Genomic DNA, 17,351 nt, shown 5'->3' on the forward strand with positions numbered 1-17,351 from the left:
CAGATTTGTGTTGTTAGAATGTTTCAAAAATCTTCCAAATATTCCACATTTTATGATCTGCTATTTTCAAGTAAATGTTTAAAATGCCAATTTTAAACATTTACTTTGCTTATTTCTCTCACAAAACCTGACAACACTGCCACACACTTCCAAAGCCCCGACACACTTCGCCCGTACGACCGGTGGTGTCGCGCGGCGAAAACAGACGATCTGCAAGCTCACAGCGCATTGCGACCGCTTTGGGTGGTGAGCTTGCAGATCGGCTATTTTCAAAGACTTTCCCTATCCGCCGAGTTGCCATAGGAAGGAAGTTGTGCGAGGCGTTCAGTCCCGCCCCCACGTCGCCATTGGACCGCAGTGGTGCCACTCGGCTCCGCTCCCGCATGCGGGCCACCGGCAGTGTTGCCATGTCCGCTTATTATAAGCGACTTTGGGCTTCTTTTTCTGTAAAGTTGCTTGTAAATATTGGTAGTTGCGGGTTGAGTTTTTTGGGGGCTTGTTTCTAAGGTGTAGTTGCTTATTTTGGTCTTGTTTCCTAATGTTGTTTAAACCAGTGGTTCTCAAACATTTTCATGTCAAGGACCCCAAAAGTAATATGTATGAGTATGTGCATGCAGACCCGGCCTCATCTGAAAATATATAAGGTGAGGGACCCCATACAAGATTTGTGTGGGGTTTTTTTTATCCACCTTTTCTTCAATATGTTTTTGTAAAAAAAAATAGCCGATCTACAAGCTCACAACGCGTTGCATCACACCGCGTTGTGAGCGTGTACATCGGCTATGTTATGCAATCGCATAATTTATCGCACAATCAGTCAAACGGCGCAGATTATATTTTTTTCAAAAAGGGCACATAATCACATGTGGCCGAGCAAATTTTCCCATATTTCAGCACATTTCGCAACTTTTCACATATTTCGCAACTTTTGGCATATTTCCGCAGATTTCGCAACTTCCTGCATATTTCACCGCATAAAATCACATAAAACCCCACATATCTCACAACTTTTTGCAACTTCCCGCAATTCCACCGCATAAAATCACATAAAACCCCCTCATATTTCGCAACTTTTTGCATATTTCGCAACTTCCCGCAATTTCACCGCATAAAATCACATAAAACCCCCTCATATTTCGCAACTTTTTGCATATTTCGTAACAGCATCTTTTTGCAAATTTGCAACTTTTTGCAAATTTGCAACTTTTCACATATTTCGCAATTTCTCGCATATTTCGCAAAAATCACATACAAACCCCTCATATTGCAAAATCAAGTATTTTAGCCCGCATAATCAAGGATTTTTGCCTGCGTTTTTCTGGAGGGTCTAAATTAAAAGGTCTCATGTGGCTTATTTTGGGCTTGTTTTCCTAGACATGGTTCCTTGTTTCTCTCGCAAAACCTGGCAACACTGGCCACCGTCCGTCCGCCTCTTTCAGCTCTTTCTCTGCTTCGGCGACCGTCGTCATCCAGGCTGTCAGGAACGGCAACGGACCACGGGTCGAGAAAAAAAAAAAAGAAAAAAAAAATGAGGACTCGACCATGAAAAAAAAAGCTCAGGCTGTCGCGGCATTTAACGAAGAATATTTTAGCCGTTATGAAATGAATTCATCTTCTCGGGTTAAGTTGTTACTCGGAATGAAACTGACAACTAGCCTTGACACCGTGGACCGCAAGGGGGATAATAATATGTGCCTGACTTCTCTTCATAGCCATTTTTTTGCAGACAAAGAGAGCTGTTGAGTAGGGCTTTCTAAGAGACAAAAGGGTAAGCTGTGAATTCTACAAGCCCCGCGGCCTGCTGTCTAACACGTTCCATGTGCCTGCTATGCATCCCTCAGCGACACCGTATCGTTTAATTCACGAGGAATTTTGTGTCGATTTTCTTTTTTTTTACAAGCTAACGCCGTGCTAACCTCGCTAGTTGGTTGCCAAGCTAACGTTTAAGCCCAAAGATACCAAGGATGCGACCGTGACGTCACAACATGCGATCGGAAGTGTGTTTTGTAGCATGTATGGTTACTTTCGAGGCTCAATTTGTTGTAATCTAGTATATTATTACGATGTGCCAACCTTACTAAGATGGGTGTTTTAGTATATTATTACGATGTGCCAACCTTACTAAGATGGGTGTTGCTGGTCAAAAAAATTACGCATCTTCAACTGAAAGTTGAAAATGATTAACTTTTCACCAGGGATAGTTCACTTTCAAATACTATAAACCTGAGAAAAAATTACAAAAAATAAATGGATAAATAACGACCATGATTTTTCTCTTCTTTTAACACATTCATTATTTTATTTTTTGAAAGTGAAATATCCCTTTACGCTAAGCTTAATATGTAATAAGATGTAAGGGCCTGGAGCACTTGTGCTACATGACGCTTGGTTGTGACGTAAATTACGATCCCTTGGTATCTTTATTCTAGACATGAACTAAAGGGTTGCATTCTAGCAACACGAAACTACTGGGAACACTCTTTTGACAGTTCCTTTGTGGAACGTTAAGTAAAGTGCATTTGCTTTAGTTTCTATCCAGACAACTGTAAATCCTTAACTACAATTAGTGCAGAAACACCACACGCCTAACGCGAGATTAAGAAGACAAATGATAGCTCGGCTAGTAGAGCTAACTTGCTGGATGGACATCTATGTCAAGACACTTAAATTGTATGGCTAACGCATTAGCCTGTACGCTAGCTTGGCTAACTGAGGCCGGGGATAAGTTGGGCCTCCAACATGCCAAAGCCCTTGTAACAGCAACTAGCCTAGTTAGAAAGCTGCTCCTCTTGCATTACTGCTAGGACACACCGCTAGCTCGGAGTCGTCACATAGACCAGTGTTTCTCAAACTTTAAAGTGTCAAGGTCTCCCCTGAACTCTGACAGTATACTGGTTCCATGTGTATACTGTTAGAGCTACAGACTTGTATGGGTCAATTTAGAACCCCATCAAGGAACCCACAGAGTCACTGGAATCCACTTTGAGAACCACTGATATAGCCAATTAGCGGTAACGTTAGTTGGTACTGATGCGACGTTATTTCCACTGCAGCTAGTGCAGATTAGCCCAAAAATAAGCATCGGTTGCTAAGCGTTTTTAGTGTCAGGCAATGACACATCTGGTAATAACTGCTTGTAAGAAACGTACATAGCCATATATTATAATGCACATCATTGAACGCTGCAAGTTAAACCATTGATTTGAGCTTGATGCAGCTGTCCCATGATGCAGAAATTTATGGTATTAAAAAAAATGGTAATATCTTCAACTCTGATGAAAAAGGCAGTCACATTTCATAGCCAATCTTGTCATCAAGAGTTTGGCATCTGACAAGATCAGTGTTAAAGAGTGCAGAAATGTCTTGTTTCAGTTACATGAAGACCCTGCGTGGAAGCCTGCCACCCCACACGGCTTTCTGAAAGCGAGACACCACAAATATCTCATTTACTCTGGTCTGGGCAGAGAAGGCTTCCTCCCTTAATCTTGTCCGCTCTCCAGCCCTCTCTTAGATCACTAGGATCCCCAGAGAATGGGTGTGTTAGGCTTTCGAAGAGCAGAAGTAGCCTAATTCTGTTCAGAGGCAGGGCCTTAAATGGGTTGGAGACTGGGTTGAGCCATTGTCAGTGGTGGCATTCACACCAAATTACTAACAGATTACTGTACTTTGAATTTAATTAGCCAAGCAGAGCTTATTCACCCTTGAAGCTAAACTCTTTAGTGGTTCTTAGCAGTACTTGGTCTCATTTGTTTTTTTTTACTTTTCACACAATAAAGGCTGTGCATAGAAATGACTACTAGTGTTAGAACCTGGGTGGGAAATTAACACCAGGCATAAAGTAAGCAAGTCTACCAGCAAGGTAATGTCAAGTAATCAACCATTTGTTAACTTTGGTTTGGAGGTTCTTTTCTAATCCAGAAATTAAAAAAAAAAGTCTGCAAACTTTTTATACCATCAGTGGACAGGAGACAAAACTGTTTAGTTTCCCACCCAGGTTATAATTTCACATCCATGGCTCTTTGGCTGGCTCACATAGCAGACCTGGGCATTATGTGAACTGAAGTATGTTGTTATCCTCTTTTGATCTCTACTCTGTTTATTGTACGTTTACCTCTATTGCAGTCTTGGGGCCTATATTGTCTGACATTTGTCTTAGCTGTTCATCCACCAAACGCGCCAATCAGTAAGGTAGTGATACTGTGCATAGAGATCTTTTTATAAGGGTCTCACATTTGCAGTGTATTATTTTTGGTGTGTCTTGGATAGCTCACTGAGTTCCTTTGATGCCTAATCAGAATGGAACATGCTAATGAGGACAAGAGAACTGAGGCAGATTAGCTAGCTGACCCTGTAGCACGCACTGGCAGGGCATGTCAGGTCTCACTGGTCATTCTGTCACACTGACGGCTATGGATACAAACATGGATCATTCGGGGACATGTTGGGGTTACTCACAGCTCAGTCATGAACATGTTTGGTAGTCTGTGCCAGTTATAATTGTAAAATAAATGTATTTTTTTGCCAGTTTCAGTCAGTCGACAGCAGAAGTTGCAGCGTATGTAAAAGTTGACATGATGACCAAAAAGAAAATTCCAAATTTAGATTGTTTAGATTTGGTTCAGACCTTAGATTTCACCTATACAGTTGAGGTATCTATAGTTGTAGCTTTTTCCAAAAGCCCACCAATAGGGCAACCTAGGTGTGCGTATTTGTTCCGCATTGCTTGTCACCAAACTTGACAATTGACCACCAAATTGCACCTTATGTCAGATATTCAGTTAAAGATATAATATGATATGAAGTTTTATGGCCTGTTAAGTTGTAAATTGATGAAGCAGACAGCCTCATTTCAATAGTTTTGAAATCCCTGAGTGAGTAAAAGTTGCAATCAACATGAGCTCACTTAAACTTTGGTAGAGGTTCAGGTGTTGCCATGATGTAACTCCAAATATTGGTCAGATATCTTAGTTCTGTAGATACAAAAAATGTGATACTTTGCAGTGAAACAGGTCTCGAAGTCACACTTTTAGCACACAATGCATACTTTCTGCTAATGTATATTACAAAAGCAAGGATCGGTAAAGGTACTATTGTCATTTCTTAAATGCAATAATAAACATGGTGATTCGGTATAAGGTCGCGGAAGCAGAGCTGGGTTTTGTTTTTTGCAACCGTGCAATGCAAGTCAATGAGAATATACTAGATACAGTAAGACCTCTTCTCTCCTTCAGTTGTCTAGAAGAAGGTCATTACAATATACCTTCTATTATTGAGTGCACCCCGTGTTGCACCAAATTGTAGTATAATCACTCAGAACTATGTTGAGTCCACTGTCCGTGGACCCTTGAGGTTACATGGAACCGTAAAGTATAATCCGGCCTTTACCTGTTGCTGTAATTTAGCTGAATGACACCCCCCACTAACTTCAGGCCTATCAGGCCCCTGATAGCAATTGCTTTCCAATTCTGCATGGGGCTGACTATAATTTGCTAATATTGTGTAGTTATACTCTGCAGCAGAAGCTCAAGCTATTGTTGATTATGTGGCCTTATTTTGGCAGTATTCTGTAAATTTATACTTTTAAGTCTGGCCAAGTAACGTGTATCACCTGAACCATTCCAACCACAAATTCATTTTTGAAAATCATTATATACTGTATATATACGTGTGTGTGTGTGTGTGTGTGTGTGTGTGTGTGTGTGTGTGTGTGTGTGTCTCTCTCTCTCTCTCTCTCTCTCTCACTCACTCACTCACTCACTCACTCACTCACTCACTCACTCACTCACTCACTCACTCACTCACTCACACACACAAAACTGCATTTGACATTTGTAGATGCAATTGCCTGTCTGATGTCTTATTATAACTGGGAAGTTTGTTGTTGTTGAGTTGATTAGCTAGCAGAAGCATAAAGCATGCCAACCCACATGGAAAAAGACATCCTCCCAAGATTGATGTGATATAACATTAGCCTCACAATTCCAGTCTGTCTTGAAGGGAAGGCAGAAAAGGGTTGTCAACATGATGCAAGATTGATTCTTAAAGCCACGTTTCATGTTACTGAAGTACTACAGTCATGGGTAGGATAGTACAACCGGTCTTAAACCCAACTAGGGTTGTAAGGATGTATGTCTGGCTGCTTTGACGTTGATGAAAAAGCTAGATTTAGCCATTTCAATTAATAGTTTTGCTTTTACAGTTAAAAAAATTACAGGGAAGCCCTGTTTGAAATGTATTCTTAGGCTTCAAAAGCACATTTATATTAATGAAATCAAAATCTTATAAGAAATCTCAACTGGGATATTGACTCTGGAGAGGACTCCCTCAGAGAATTGTCTTGCGTAGCAGCGTAGTAGAACAGAGTTAAGAGTTGCATAGACTTCTTCCTCTACCTCTCTCCACTGTTCTCTCCTATTTCATCTACACACAAATCCTGAGTATTCATTTAACTTTGTACCCATAAGGCTGAAAGCTGAAAGTTAATCAGAAAAGTGAAATGCACTCTCTTTTTTCACGCACTCTGACAGTTAAAATAAAACATAGGATTTTATAGTGTAGTACAATTCTTTTCCCTCTGCACTCAAATGGCCCTAAATGCTTGTGGTCACTTTTGCATTCTGACTAAGGCTTATTCTGCCATTGCATGTAGGCCTACTGTACATAGCGTATCGGGTAAATGGCTCAAATTCGGCATCATAAAATGCAGAGGGAAGACCTCCAATGGACTGCTAGATAATGCACTGCACTCACTCTCCAGACCCTCTGGCCTGTTGTGCAGACGAACTTGGAGCACAGAACGAACCACAGTGAATGAGTCATGTCACATCTGGTGATGCAGCTTAGTGGTTGACAGCTTGAGAAACTACGTACTCCATCTTCACAGCAGCTGATTTGTCCCATGCTGCTGTTGTTTCAGGACTCCGTATTCTAAATGTCTGGTGACCATCAAGAGGGGATGGTTTCATAATGTTATCTTCACTACAAAAGAACTCGGCGGTTAGAATTATAATCAGGCCAGGAACTTGCCCAGACATCATGAGTTTGGTTAGTGATTGCCTGCACTTGAGGGTGGAGGGAGTACTACACAGTAAAATCCTCAGTGATAATTTAGCCATCTGTAACTTTCGGGTGTACAAATGTAACCAATTGGACCCTTACTGGTCCATTTGATTACATTTATATACTCTGAGTGAAATTAATACAAGATTTTAATGTGTATACTCCCTCCACTAAAATCTGTATATAGGCCATGGTGAATCAACTTCATCGGTCATGTGCTGGGCACCAGCCTTGTTTCATATGCACCACAGAGCCCTGTCTGTTGCTGCTGAATGAGCAATTCCATGTTGGTCCTGTCTTTGTCAGTATTAAGACACTAGGTATGCCCTGCAAGTGGGCCAATGTTAAGCCAAAAAGTATTGCTAGTCTTGAAGCTGCACAATGTAACATTCCTCTTCTACCCCGGATTTGAACCCAGTTTCCTGCGAAAGTGATGCCATTTTTACCATTGAGCTAGTGGAGCCTGCCTGCTTGCTCAGGGGATAAATAGAATTTTGACCATCAGATAAAAATTTGTGTCAGATCCTGTGTCTAGGTGAGACATGACCTTTGACACGATCTAAATGTCTCAATAGAAGAACAGGTAGACAAAATACAACCACTCCAATTGTATAAGTTATATTGTATAAACATACAGATTGGACAAAATTACATTTTATTCATAAAAGAAAAAGGTACATAGTGCTGCTAACCCTAAAGTAGAACAAAGTGTTATCTGTAAGTCGTAGGTAGAGAGGCAGATTGGTTCAAGAGCAGATGAGATCCCTTCTTGTACCCATGTAAGTGAATATTGAATGGCGCGGACACTTCCAGGGTTAGATTTCTGATGCTAGTAAACCATACAACAAAAATGAATGCACTCAAAATGGGATCCTGCCCTGTTATCTCCAACTAGATGCACAAAGTCCAACAGCCATGAGTTAAAGGGAGAAGGAAATGCTCAATGGTGGAGTGAATCCTTTTTGAGGTTTTGTGTTTGGTTGTCCACTTACCTGTGGTAACCATGCTCGCACTGAAATTCACATCATTGGAAAGCAGGTTGGTGCTACTACTTCCAAATCCCTGTCAAACACTGGTACTGTGATGAAGTGTGTGTGTGTGTGTGTGTGTGTGTGTGTGTCTGTGTGTCTGTGTCTGTGTGTGTGTGGCCTGTCTGCTGCTGTTACAGGGAAAGGTTTTGGTCAGGTCTAGACTGGCTCTGTAATACAGTACATACCAGCAGATCAACTGGGAGCAGATCCCTGGGTTCATTTATAGCCGTGGCCTTGTGTCCCTGCACGTCTGCCTGGCAACTCCTAACACGGCCGTTCCAGCTACTCAAACTATCCCACCTCTCAGACCTCCCGGTACACTCACACCATGTCTTAATTACTAGATTGGGGAAATGAAATATAGGAACTTATTTTATATAGCTTGTACTTTTGTTTGGAATGTATGTAAGCAAGCCATGGTGTGATTTCTCCACCTATCACTTATATAGTTTTGTCCTCTCATTCGCAGGTCCCGGGTCTCCTATCGATGGAGAAAGTGGGCAAGATGTGGAGCAACCTGAGGAGCAAATGCCAAACCCTCTTCCACAGCGATAGTTCAGGACCCGGAGAGAGCATCATCGAGGCCGACGCCGTGCACTGCGTGGTGGACCTTGGACAGGGAGGCAGCTCGGCCGAAGCCCCGGCCACCTCGGCGGCGTCCAGTCCCTCAAGGAGCATTCTGCCGCTCCCACTGGTAACAGCGGGGCGACGCCATCACAATTGTGTGTCAGACATCCCTCAGATAGTGGAGATCACCATTGACAAGGACACAGAGGATGTACGGGGAGGCCCAGGGGGCGTGCCTCTGGCTCGAAGAGACTCCTATTCCCGCCATGCTCCATGGGGTGGCAAGAAAAAACACTCGTGTTCCACCAAAACCCAGAGTTCTCTGGAAGCTGACAGGAGGTCGGGGCGTTCGCGGGGGAGTGGGAGTCGCAGAGACAGGCGCTATGGAGTCAGCTCCATCCAGGACATGGGAGACTCTGTATCTGGAGGACGCAGTCTCAGCGCTCGCTCCCTGCGGCAGCGGCTGAGTGACACTGTAGGTCTCTGCCTCCCACTTCCCCCTCGGCGACGCTCACGCTCATCCAAGACCCCCGTCACTTCCAAACGGAAGATCCACCTGACAGAGCTGATGCTAGAGACTTGCCCCTTCCCTCCTGGCTCGGACCTGGCCCACAAATGGCACCTGATTAAGCAGCACACGGCGCCGGTCAGCCCGCATTCCTCCACCGCCCTGCTGGACGCCTTTGACCCGGCCCACCCCTCCCCCGAGGACGAAGAGGAACGCCTGCGTGAGCGCCGCAGGCTCAGCATTGAGGAGGGTGTGGACCCCCCGCCCAACGCTCAGATCCACACCTTGGAGGCCTCAGTGCCAGGCTCCTCTCTTTACAAACTGGGACCAAAGATGGCTCCTTGCCTGGGAGACACCTCCGGGGAGGGGCGGGGCACTGGGGCCGGTTGCTCCAGTGGGGCTGGGTCGTCGGGGGTCGGTGGTCAGGTGCTAGGGGCCGCAGCCTCAACCCAGGACTGTGATTCGGAGGAGGACTCGACCACCCTCTGTTTGCAGGCCAGGAGGCCCAAGCAGAGGCATGCCTCCGGGGACGGCCACCTGAGCCGGCAGCAACCGGGGCCTTGGAAGGTCCACACTCAGATCGACTACATCCACTGCCTGGTGCCGGACCTGCTGCAGATCACGTCTCTGCCCTGCTACTGGGGAGTGATGGACCGCTACGAGGCAGAGGCGCTGCTAGACGGGCGGCCCGAGGGCACTTTCCTGCTGCGCGACTCGGCGCAGGAGGACTACCTCTTCTCAGTCAGCTTCCGCCGCTATAACCGCTCACTGCACGCCCGCATCGAGCAGTGGAATCACAACTTCAGCTTCGACGCCCATGACCCCTGCGTGTTCCACTCGTCCACCGTCACGGGCCTACTGGAGCACTACAAGGACCCCAGCGCCTGCATGTTTTTTGAGCCGCTGCTCACGGCGCCGCTCCACCGGACCTTCCCCTTCAGCCTACAACACCTGGCGCGTGCTGCCATCTGCCGCTGGACCACTTACGATGGCATTGGCGCCCTGCCGCTGCCCCCGGCCCTGCAGGACTTCCTCAAGGAGTATCACTACAAACAGAAAGTACGAGTTCGCTGGCTAGAGAGGGAGCCGCCACTCAAGGTCAAATAGGGCGGGACTTCCCCTGTTGGCCTGCACATACATGCTGCAGGAGGAGTACAAAACTTTTGAGAACCGCCCCCCCTTCCGAACCCGTTAGCCAATCAGAAGAAGCCATACAAATATGGCTCTCTGTCAGGCACAGGAGGTGGGAGGGTTGATTATAGGTGAAACGAGCTATACAAGATTCATTCTAATCTCTTTATTGTTTTAGTTAATACTTACATCACAAAAAAATTACATATGATTATATTCAGTATAACGCTGTCTGGCAAGCACATGTTTTAGTGTTGAACAGGTTTTTTCTTTTTCTTTTTTGGCAGGGAGGGAAAGAGCAAACGCTCTTCTCTTTACTGTTTTTGTGCTAATTGTCTGCCTGATCCCAGAACATCACCCTGCCTGTAGACCTGCCTGCATGCTTACCTTATTCATCCCAAATCTCTAGTTAGGACCACATGGTTAGCTATGTTGTACAGTTCACTTTGTGCTTTTTTTCTTCTCCTCTTCTGTTTTGCTTGACTAAGCGCCTCGTGGAGCGCCTGCCCAGTGAGGGTTTTGAGGTGTGTGTGTGTGTGTGTGTGGGTTGAGAGGGCGTCTGGTGGCGCTGTTAGCAAAACTGCAGTCAGAGCTTGTCCCATGGATACAGCTATGCAGATGCACCCCTTGCCATCTTTTTTTTGTTTTTCCTTTAATAAGGAGCAGTATGAACTTAGCCAGGGACAGGGGACAGATTCTGATAGGATCTGCAAAGTTCAGGACAGTACATCAGGTGCCCTTTTTAATGGGGCAAAGAGAAAAATGTAGTGTAGGTTATACAAACTACTACGTATTTATTACGTCCTGCGATGTATGCAGAATCTATCTACTGCGTCCTATATGGTGCAAGCTGAATTGGTTAAAGATGTCTTTCCGCTGCATAACAGTACTGATTTCTGGAGAAGGCTTGGTTCTTCTGGAAAGACTTTGACAGTTCCTTGCCGCCATTATAGTTTTCAAAGCAGTCTGTCAGTTCTTCACTTGCCACAGGCACTTTAACTCTGTAACTCTGCATGCTGTTACTGTATGTGTATACACACAGACACACACACACACACGCACACAAGCACCCCCACACAGTTCATAGATCATACTCTTTCTGAGATTTATTTCCCAGGTTTACTGTCAAACAGTCTTGTGTCTTTATGGACTTGTGCTGTGGCTTTTTGGTGTCGGAGAGATTTAGACCCCACCTTCCTCACACTGGTAATCTTTGAGTGGCCTCTGGCACGCTGGTCACACTTAAAGGGATACTTTTGAGTGTAATTCGTCTTCACCTGGTATTTGTCACATTGTGCCAGCTAACTGTAAAGCCCTCCGGTTTGAGTGAGGAATTCCTTCAAGCCATTTCGGAATTGACTCGAGAATTTGGGGACAAATGTTGACCTACCATGCGACCAGTGGCAGGCGAAGACAAATAAGAAAAAAGCTAAAGTACCCCTCTTAACCACTTTCAACCAGTCCCTATTGTGGGCGTCATTATAGGCAGCAATGCTATTTTCCAAGAATTTTGAACATATAAAACAGAGCGTAAGTGGTTAATGACTACTAATGACTATTAATTTGTTAACCAGGCTGGCGTTGCTAATGAGACACTACAATACATTGAAACATTTAGAATACAGAGGATGGCTGACCTCACAAACTAGATCATCCCGTTAGTGGTATGACAGAGCAACTTCAAAACAACCTCATAAGACATGACCTGAAAGTTTTCAGAATAGTAGCTCCCACGAAAAATGTCAGCATTATTTTTCTTCAGTGTGTAGTGCTCTTTGTTTGAATAATAAAGACAAGTGTGAAGACAGTTGGCATATGACATTTGTAAAGCTACAATCCAGTATCTTTTTCTTTTCTTTTTTTTTACAAATCTGTATGGTAGATAATGTTAATACTATACAGCGAGCACATCTGCAGTGGTTGGAGGTGGACTCTCTACTCTCAAACTGAGAAACTTTGACCCTGGTGTCAGGTAGGACACCTGGCTGATGGTGCACCGGATTGGACACTAGATGCAGTGCCATCTTTGTTGTTGTTTGGACATCATTGCGTTGCAAGTACGTACGGATTGTAGCTTTAATTTCAAAAAGAGCATTATGCAATGACGAAACATCTCTGTTCTCAGTAGTTGGGGTTTGTTTGAGTAGTCATTTCACTTCTATTTTGTCAAGTCCCAAGACATGCACGGTTGTATTGGAGGGTCTGACTGTGTAGGCCAGCCCTGAACTCTCAGAGGCATTACAAACTTTCCCCCAGTTGTCTTGATTATATAACCTAACTGTTTCATCTGAATGAACTCCATTATATGACCTATGACATGCATAATGCTGGTTGGCTTTGTCATTTCCATGGAGAGTTTGCATCATGAAGAGAAAATACAACCAATTGTAACCTTTGTGCCTTTTTAGAGAGCTGTCTTTTTTTTTCTTTTTCTTTTTTCTTTCTTTCTTTTAAATCTCGTTCCAGTTCACTTTTCAGTGGAAATATGGTGCATGAAATGCCCCAGCACGGCCCATCCAGACTAATGAGACTGAAGAGAACAGTGAAGAAGACAAAGGTGCATGAGCTCTGAGCTCACATTATTCATGGTGCACGTTAAAATATTGTATACGAAAAAAGTGATACTAATCTAAAGAAAAGATTTAGTGGTGCTATGTTGTTTTTTAGCTAGGGGATTGAGTGTAATAGTTAGCAGTAGTTTTGTTATGCCCATTTTCACTCACTAAAGCATGCATCCGTCTCCCCCCCATCACATTTTTGGCTTCTGTACCAGTAGCCTTGAACATTTTCTTTGGTCTCTAGTGGGTCCAACGTCAGCCCGAAATCCATGTCTGTCCTCTAAATAGCTTCATTTGATGCCCAAACCTGATGGCAGATCAGAGCTGGGTGGGCATGTAGGTTAAAAACTGTCCATGTGACTTTTTTTTAACAAGTGGCCTTGCTTCTGACGGCAGCAGTTGTCAAGTTAGGCTTCAGAAGGGTGTTGTACCCATTTATCAACAACATTGTTGTACATCTTAATCAGCAGGAATGACCCATTGTAGCCGCCCTCTCCCAAGAAATAAAATCCATAATATACCCGAGTGAGTGAGTGGGCATGCATATCCGTGTATGTGTGCATTTTAAAGGTCAATTTTTAATCCCATCAGAATGAGTCACGAACAACAGATGTGTCAATGCATTTTTATTCTCTCCTACATGAATATATTCATTGTGACCAAAGCTCTCAAAGGCTCTTTCACACCAGTTAAGCTGTTATAACTAGCAATGCTTGTCGCTATCTCAGTGGCTTTATACCTCAATTACAATTAAGTAATTTCAATAACTGTACAAATATTTCAAGTGAAAGATGACAATTATTTTCAAGATATGGGCCGTCATTTTTAGTAAAAAAAATAAAAAATAAAAAAGGACAATGGGGTTCATGAGGAATGCTGTTGTAACCGCTGTTCCTATCCGCTTCACAAACTTCTAATACTTGCCATGAACGATGGAGTGCTTTGGTCTTTGTTAGCATGGGTGAAGTACATTTCAGAACACATGGTGTGTATGTTAGGGTATTTTAATTGCAAGTAATAGTGGAAGTTAATCAAAAGATGTTTCTGCTTCTGTCTTTGTACACTAAGACAGCATGACTTCAGTTTTGATTTGTAGGCAATAAGAGATTTGTTGATTACAGTTTCAGTTGGGTTAGATGGGTGTAATGGTGAAATCATGACTCATCTTGCAGATAAGAGTCCCACTCTTACATTGCTTACTGAACCCCACCGGAACACACAACACTAGCTTGCGTTTTGAAGTCTGAAATATTTCCCCCGTCCCTGCACTTTGTTTTCCAGAAAGCTTGAATATTGCATGTTAATCGCCCATGTGTATTAATAAGAAAAAAACACAGACGGGCTGGATAATTATTTAGGGGGGAAAGAAGATGACGTTCAAGTCGCTTGCATGTGCACTTTTATGTTTCGAGCCTTGCATTCACAATGTCAACTACACATGGTATATCTGTTTGAACACACATACACACACACTCACTCTCTCTCTCCTCCTCTATGCCACCTGTCTATCATGACCCGGCCTAGCGCTGGCAGGCAGCTCTTGGCAGTGCCCCACCCAAACCCGCGGGTGCTAATCACAGGCTAATTTTACCTCTCTAGCATCTAAATTTACCGGGCACTAAAAGGGACACTGTGTTGACTAATGGGTGCTGTGTGACTCTTCTACTCTCCCCAACTCTCTTCTCCCAGACCACATCCTCAACATCACCCTGCTGATGCGGGGATACGTGGTAAAAACTGGACTTAGGGCCTTTTGTTTGTGCTGTAGCACCCGTCTCTCTCTCACACACACACACACACACACACTTACTTCACCCAGCCCTGTTAGGGAGATGTTAGGCTAAAGTTAGCATTAAAGAGGGAGAGAGAGTGAGCGCCTGGCTCACACAATGCCCCATTGAGTGCCCTGGCTTCCTGCAGTGGGAACTGGCTGGATTGGGCATTGCGGGAGGTGGGATTTGCTGAAGGTAAATGGCACTTTAATTGTGTGTTTGTGTCGTGTGTGTGTGTGTGTGTGTATATTTGTTCAAGGTGTGGAAACGTGTTCGAGTGGTAGAAAAGGAGCAGTGGTGGTCCTGGATTTCATTTGTGTTCAGGCATTACAAGCAATGTCGTTTGACCTGACCGTTTGTGTTTCCTACCGTGCCACAGTCTCGGTGGTTGTGCTTGTGTATGTGTGTGTGCTTGTATGTGGACAGAGCCACAGAGGGGATGCAGAGTTGACTGTGAGGCGTAATGGCAGGCGACCCGTGTGAACTATGTTTTGCGTGCGCCCCCCCCCCCCCCCCCCATTCACCTTACAACCCAGTTCTCATTCTCAGGCAGGCCCCCAGTGCAAGGCAAAGTCCCACCAGGACCCTCTCAACCCCAGTTTTCCCTATGGGAAGTTTCTGAAGTTAACTGTAGCACGTTTGCCATATGACTTGTAGAGTTGGAGAATAAAAACTATATTACAAAAAATAAAAAATGATAAAAAATAGTATGTATGATGAATGGTGTAATAGAAAACTGGTGAATGGACATTTTATTCAACTGTGGTGCACCGACTGTCTGGGACACGTGCACGTGCATGCACAGTCACAGACAAAACACTTGCGAACACTCACAAACACTTTTTTGGCACTTGCGTTGCCCCCCCCCCCCCCCCCCCAAGACATTAAGATATTACGCCCTCCTCCTGTCATCCCATCCTTACCCAGGGACTTAAACATGGACCACGTTAAGCCAGCACCACCTCTCTGTGTAACCCCCCCCCCCACCTCCCCCCCCACCCCCACAAAGGGAAGAACAAAGATGGGTGTTTACATGTATATTTTGTGTTCTGAAGAGGTAAAAAAAAAAAAACGCCGTGAATTTAACTATTTTGAACTTATAATATCGTTGTTAGAACGACACTATTTAGCTGCACTATTGAGAGCCATGTTTTGTAGCAGGAAACCACTGGGTGTGGTTAGGATGGGAGGCAGGCAACTGGCCAGCTTGTCCCCTTCAACCACAGCTATACACTTCTGGAAGCAGGTCTCGGTGCCCCCACCCCAGCCCCTGCTACGGCTCATGGTTTCTGCTTTTAGAGGACAAACAAACAAAAATACTAATTTTAAACAAAAGTTTTATTCTCATGTTTCCCATATATTTTTTTTTTGGAAAGCTGGGTTAAGTGCTATATGCAAACACGATAGAGTAAATAAAAAAGAAAGATGTATGACTAAATATTTTCATTTTTCATTATTACTTCTCCCTAATATGCAATGGAGTGTACTGTATCAGTGGTTGCAATCCTCAGTCACTTTAATGCTGTATGTGCACATTGGTTGCTGTGTGGATGCGGGTGCCGAGGCAACAGGACTTGACAATGATGGGAACCAATGGTTGTCATTCTACAGCAGTGGTTCTCAACCTGTGGGTCAGGACCCCCAGATGACAGTGAAGTGACAGTTTAAGGACTTCTAAGACCGTTTTAATACAGAAAAAAGAAATTAAGAAAAGAAAAAAGACCATTACTGCGTCAAAAGTAATCTAAAAACTACCATATACAATAAAAACTGGTCAAACATTGGCAAAATTGTCAAATTATATAAGAAAGAGGCCAAAACAAAATTAAATGGCTGATCTGCAAGCTAAATGTAATGCCTAAGCTTTCGGGGGGTCGCGGCCTGAAAAGGTTGAGAACCACTGTTCTACAGCGCCGCTGTTATTCCCAGACCGCCTTATTCGTTTCTGACCAATCAGGAGAGCCCCTCAAATCCAGGGCTCCAGCCACTGGGCTAACCAAACTTTAGTCAAGACGAATATCGCTGTTCCATTACTTTCTTCTTATTTTTTTTCTTTTCGCCTTTTTTTTCTTTTTCTATTGCCGGAAGGTAGGAGAGTGTAAACAAACGTAATCATGTTCACATTTCAGTGTCTTTGTTGTTCCGTGTATCTGCTTCACCGTTAAATGGAAAAAAAGGACAAGTAAAAAAAACAGTTGTTTCTTTCCAGTATAACCTGTTCATTTTTAAGAGCCGTATGATGCGACACGTGTAGCTGTCACTCTTGGTGCTTGGCTTATGCTTCATTGTCTTAATATTCCAAATAAAAACTGTTAAGTGTAATCCACACTGGCTCGTGATTTAATGTCGACATGGTTCCTCGCCCCTTCTCGTCTGCTCAGTTTCGGAGGAAGTCAGTGGGCGACTTTATTAAGTTCTCGTTCTTGATCACTGCAAGGATAGGTACAGTACAATGGATCTTTACCACTTAAACCCTCTCTATTCTTAGTGAAAACGGACCTGAGTTACATTTGCTATTTATAGCGAATGTTCCCCCCAGAATAGGCATGCTGGCATTCAAGTGGCTATGTTGCCTCCAAATTTACAAAGGTATTGTCACCTTCTACAACAGATCACTTTAATGATGACATGCAAATTAAAATGACTTTAAATGTAACAAACTAAATGGTTACATTTGTAATATTTCAAATGCCCCCCTCCCCCTGAACTTGGGGATGTTCCACTG

General features: G+C 43.9%; 1 protein-coding gene across 1 annotated transcript; it reads left to right on the forward strand.

Moving 5' to 3' along the window:
- The first annotated feature begins 1,480 nt into the window (after positions 1 to 1,480).
- On the forward strand, positions 1,481 to 16,948 carry socs5b (suppressor of cytokine signaling 5b). The gene is made up of 2 exons (XM_084076822.1): positions 1,481 to 1,768; positions 8,560 to 16,948. Exon 2 carries the CDS (start codon positions 8,578 to 8,580, stop codon positions 10,270 to 10,272), a length of 1,695 nt encoding a protein of 564 aa, XP_083932948.1. The 5' UTR covers positions 1,481 to 1,768; positions 8,560 to 8,577; the 3' UTR covers positions 10,273 to 16,948.
- The last annotated feature ends 403 nt before the right edge of the window (positions 16,949 to 17,351 follow it).

The sequence above is a fragment of the Gymnoscopelus microlampas genome (assembly GCF_963454915.1).
Source record: "Gymnoscopelus microlampas genome assembly, chromosome: 13".
NCBI classification, from domain to species: Eukaryota; Metazoa; Chordata; class Actinopteri; order Myctophiformes; family Myctophidae; genus Gymnoscopelus; species Gymnoscopelus microlampas.

Excerpts from the sequence above, each read along its gene's own strand:
- socs5b (XM_084076822.1), top strand. The coding sequence starts at position 8,578 with ATGGAGAAAGTGGGCAAGATGTGGAGCAACCTGAGGAGCAAATGCCAA.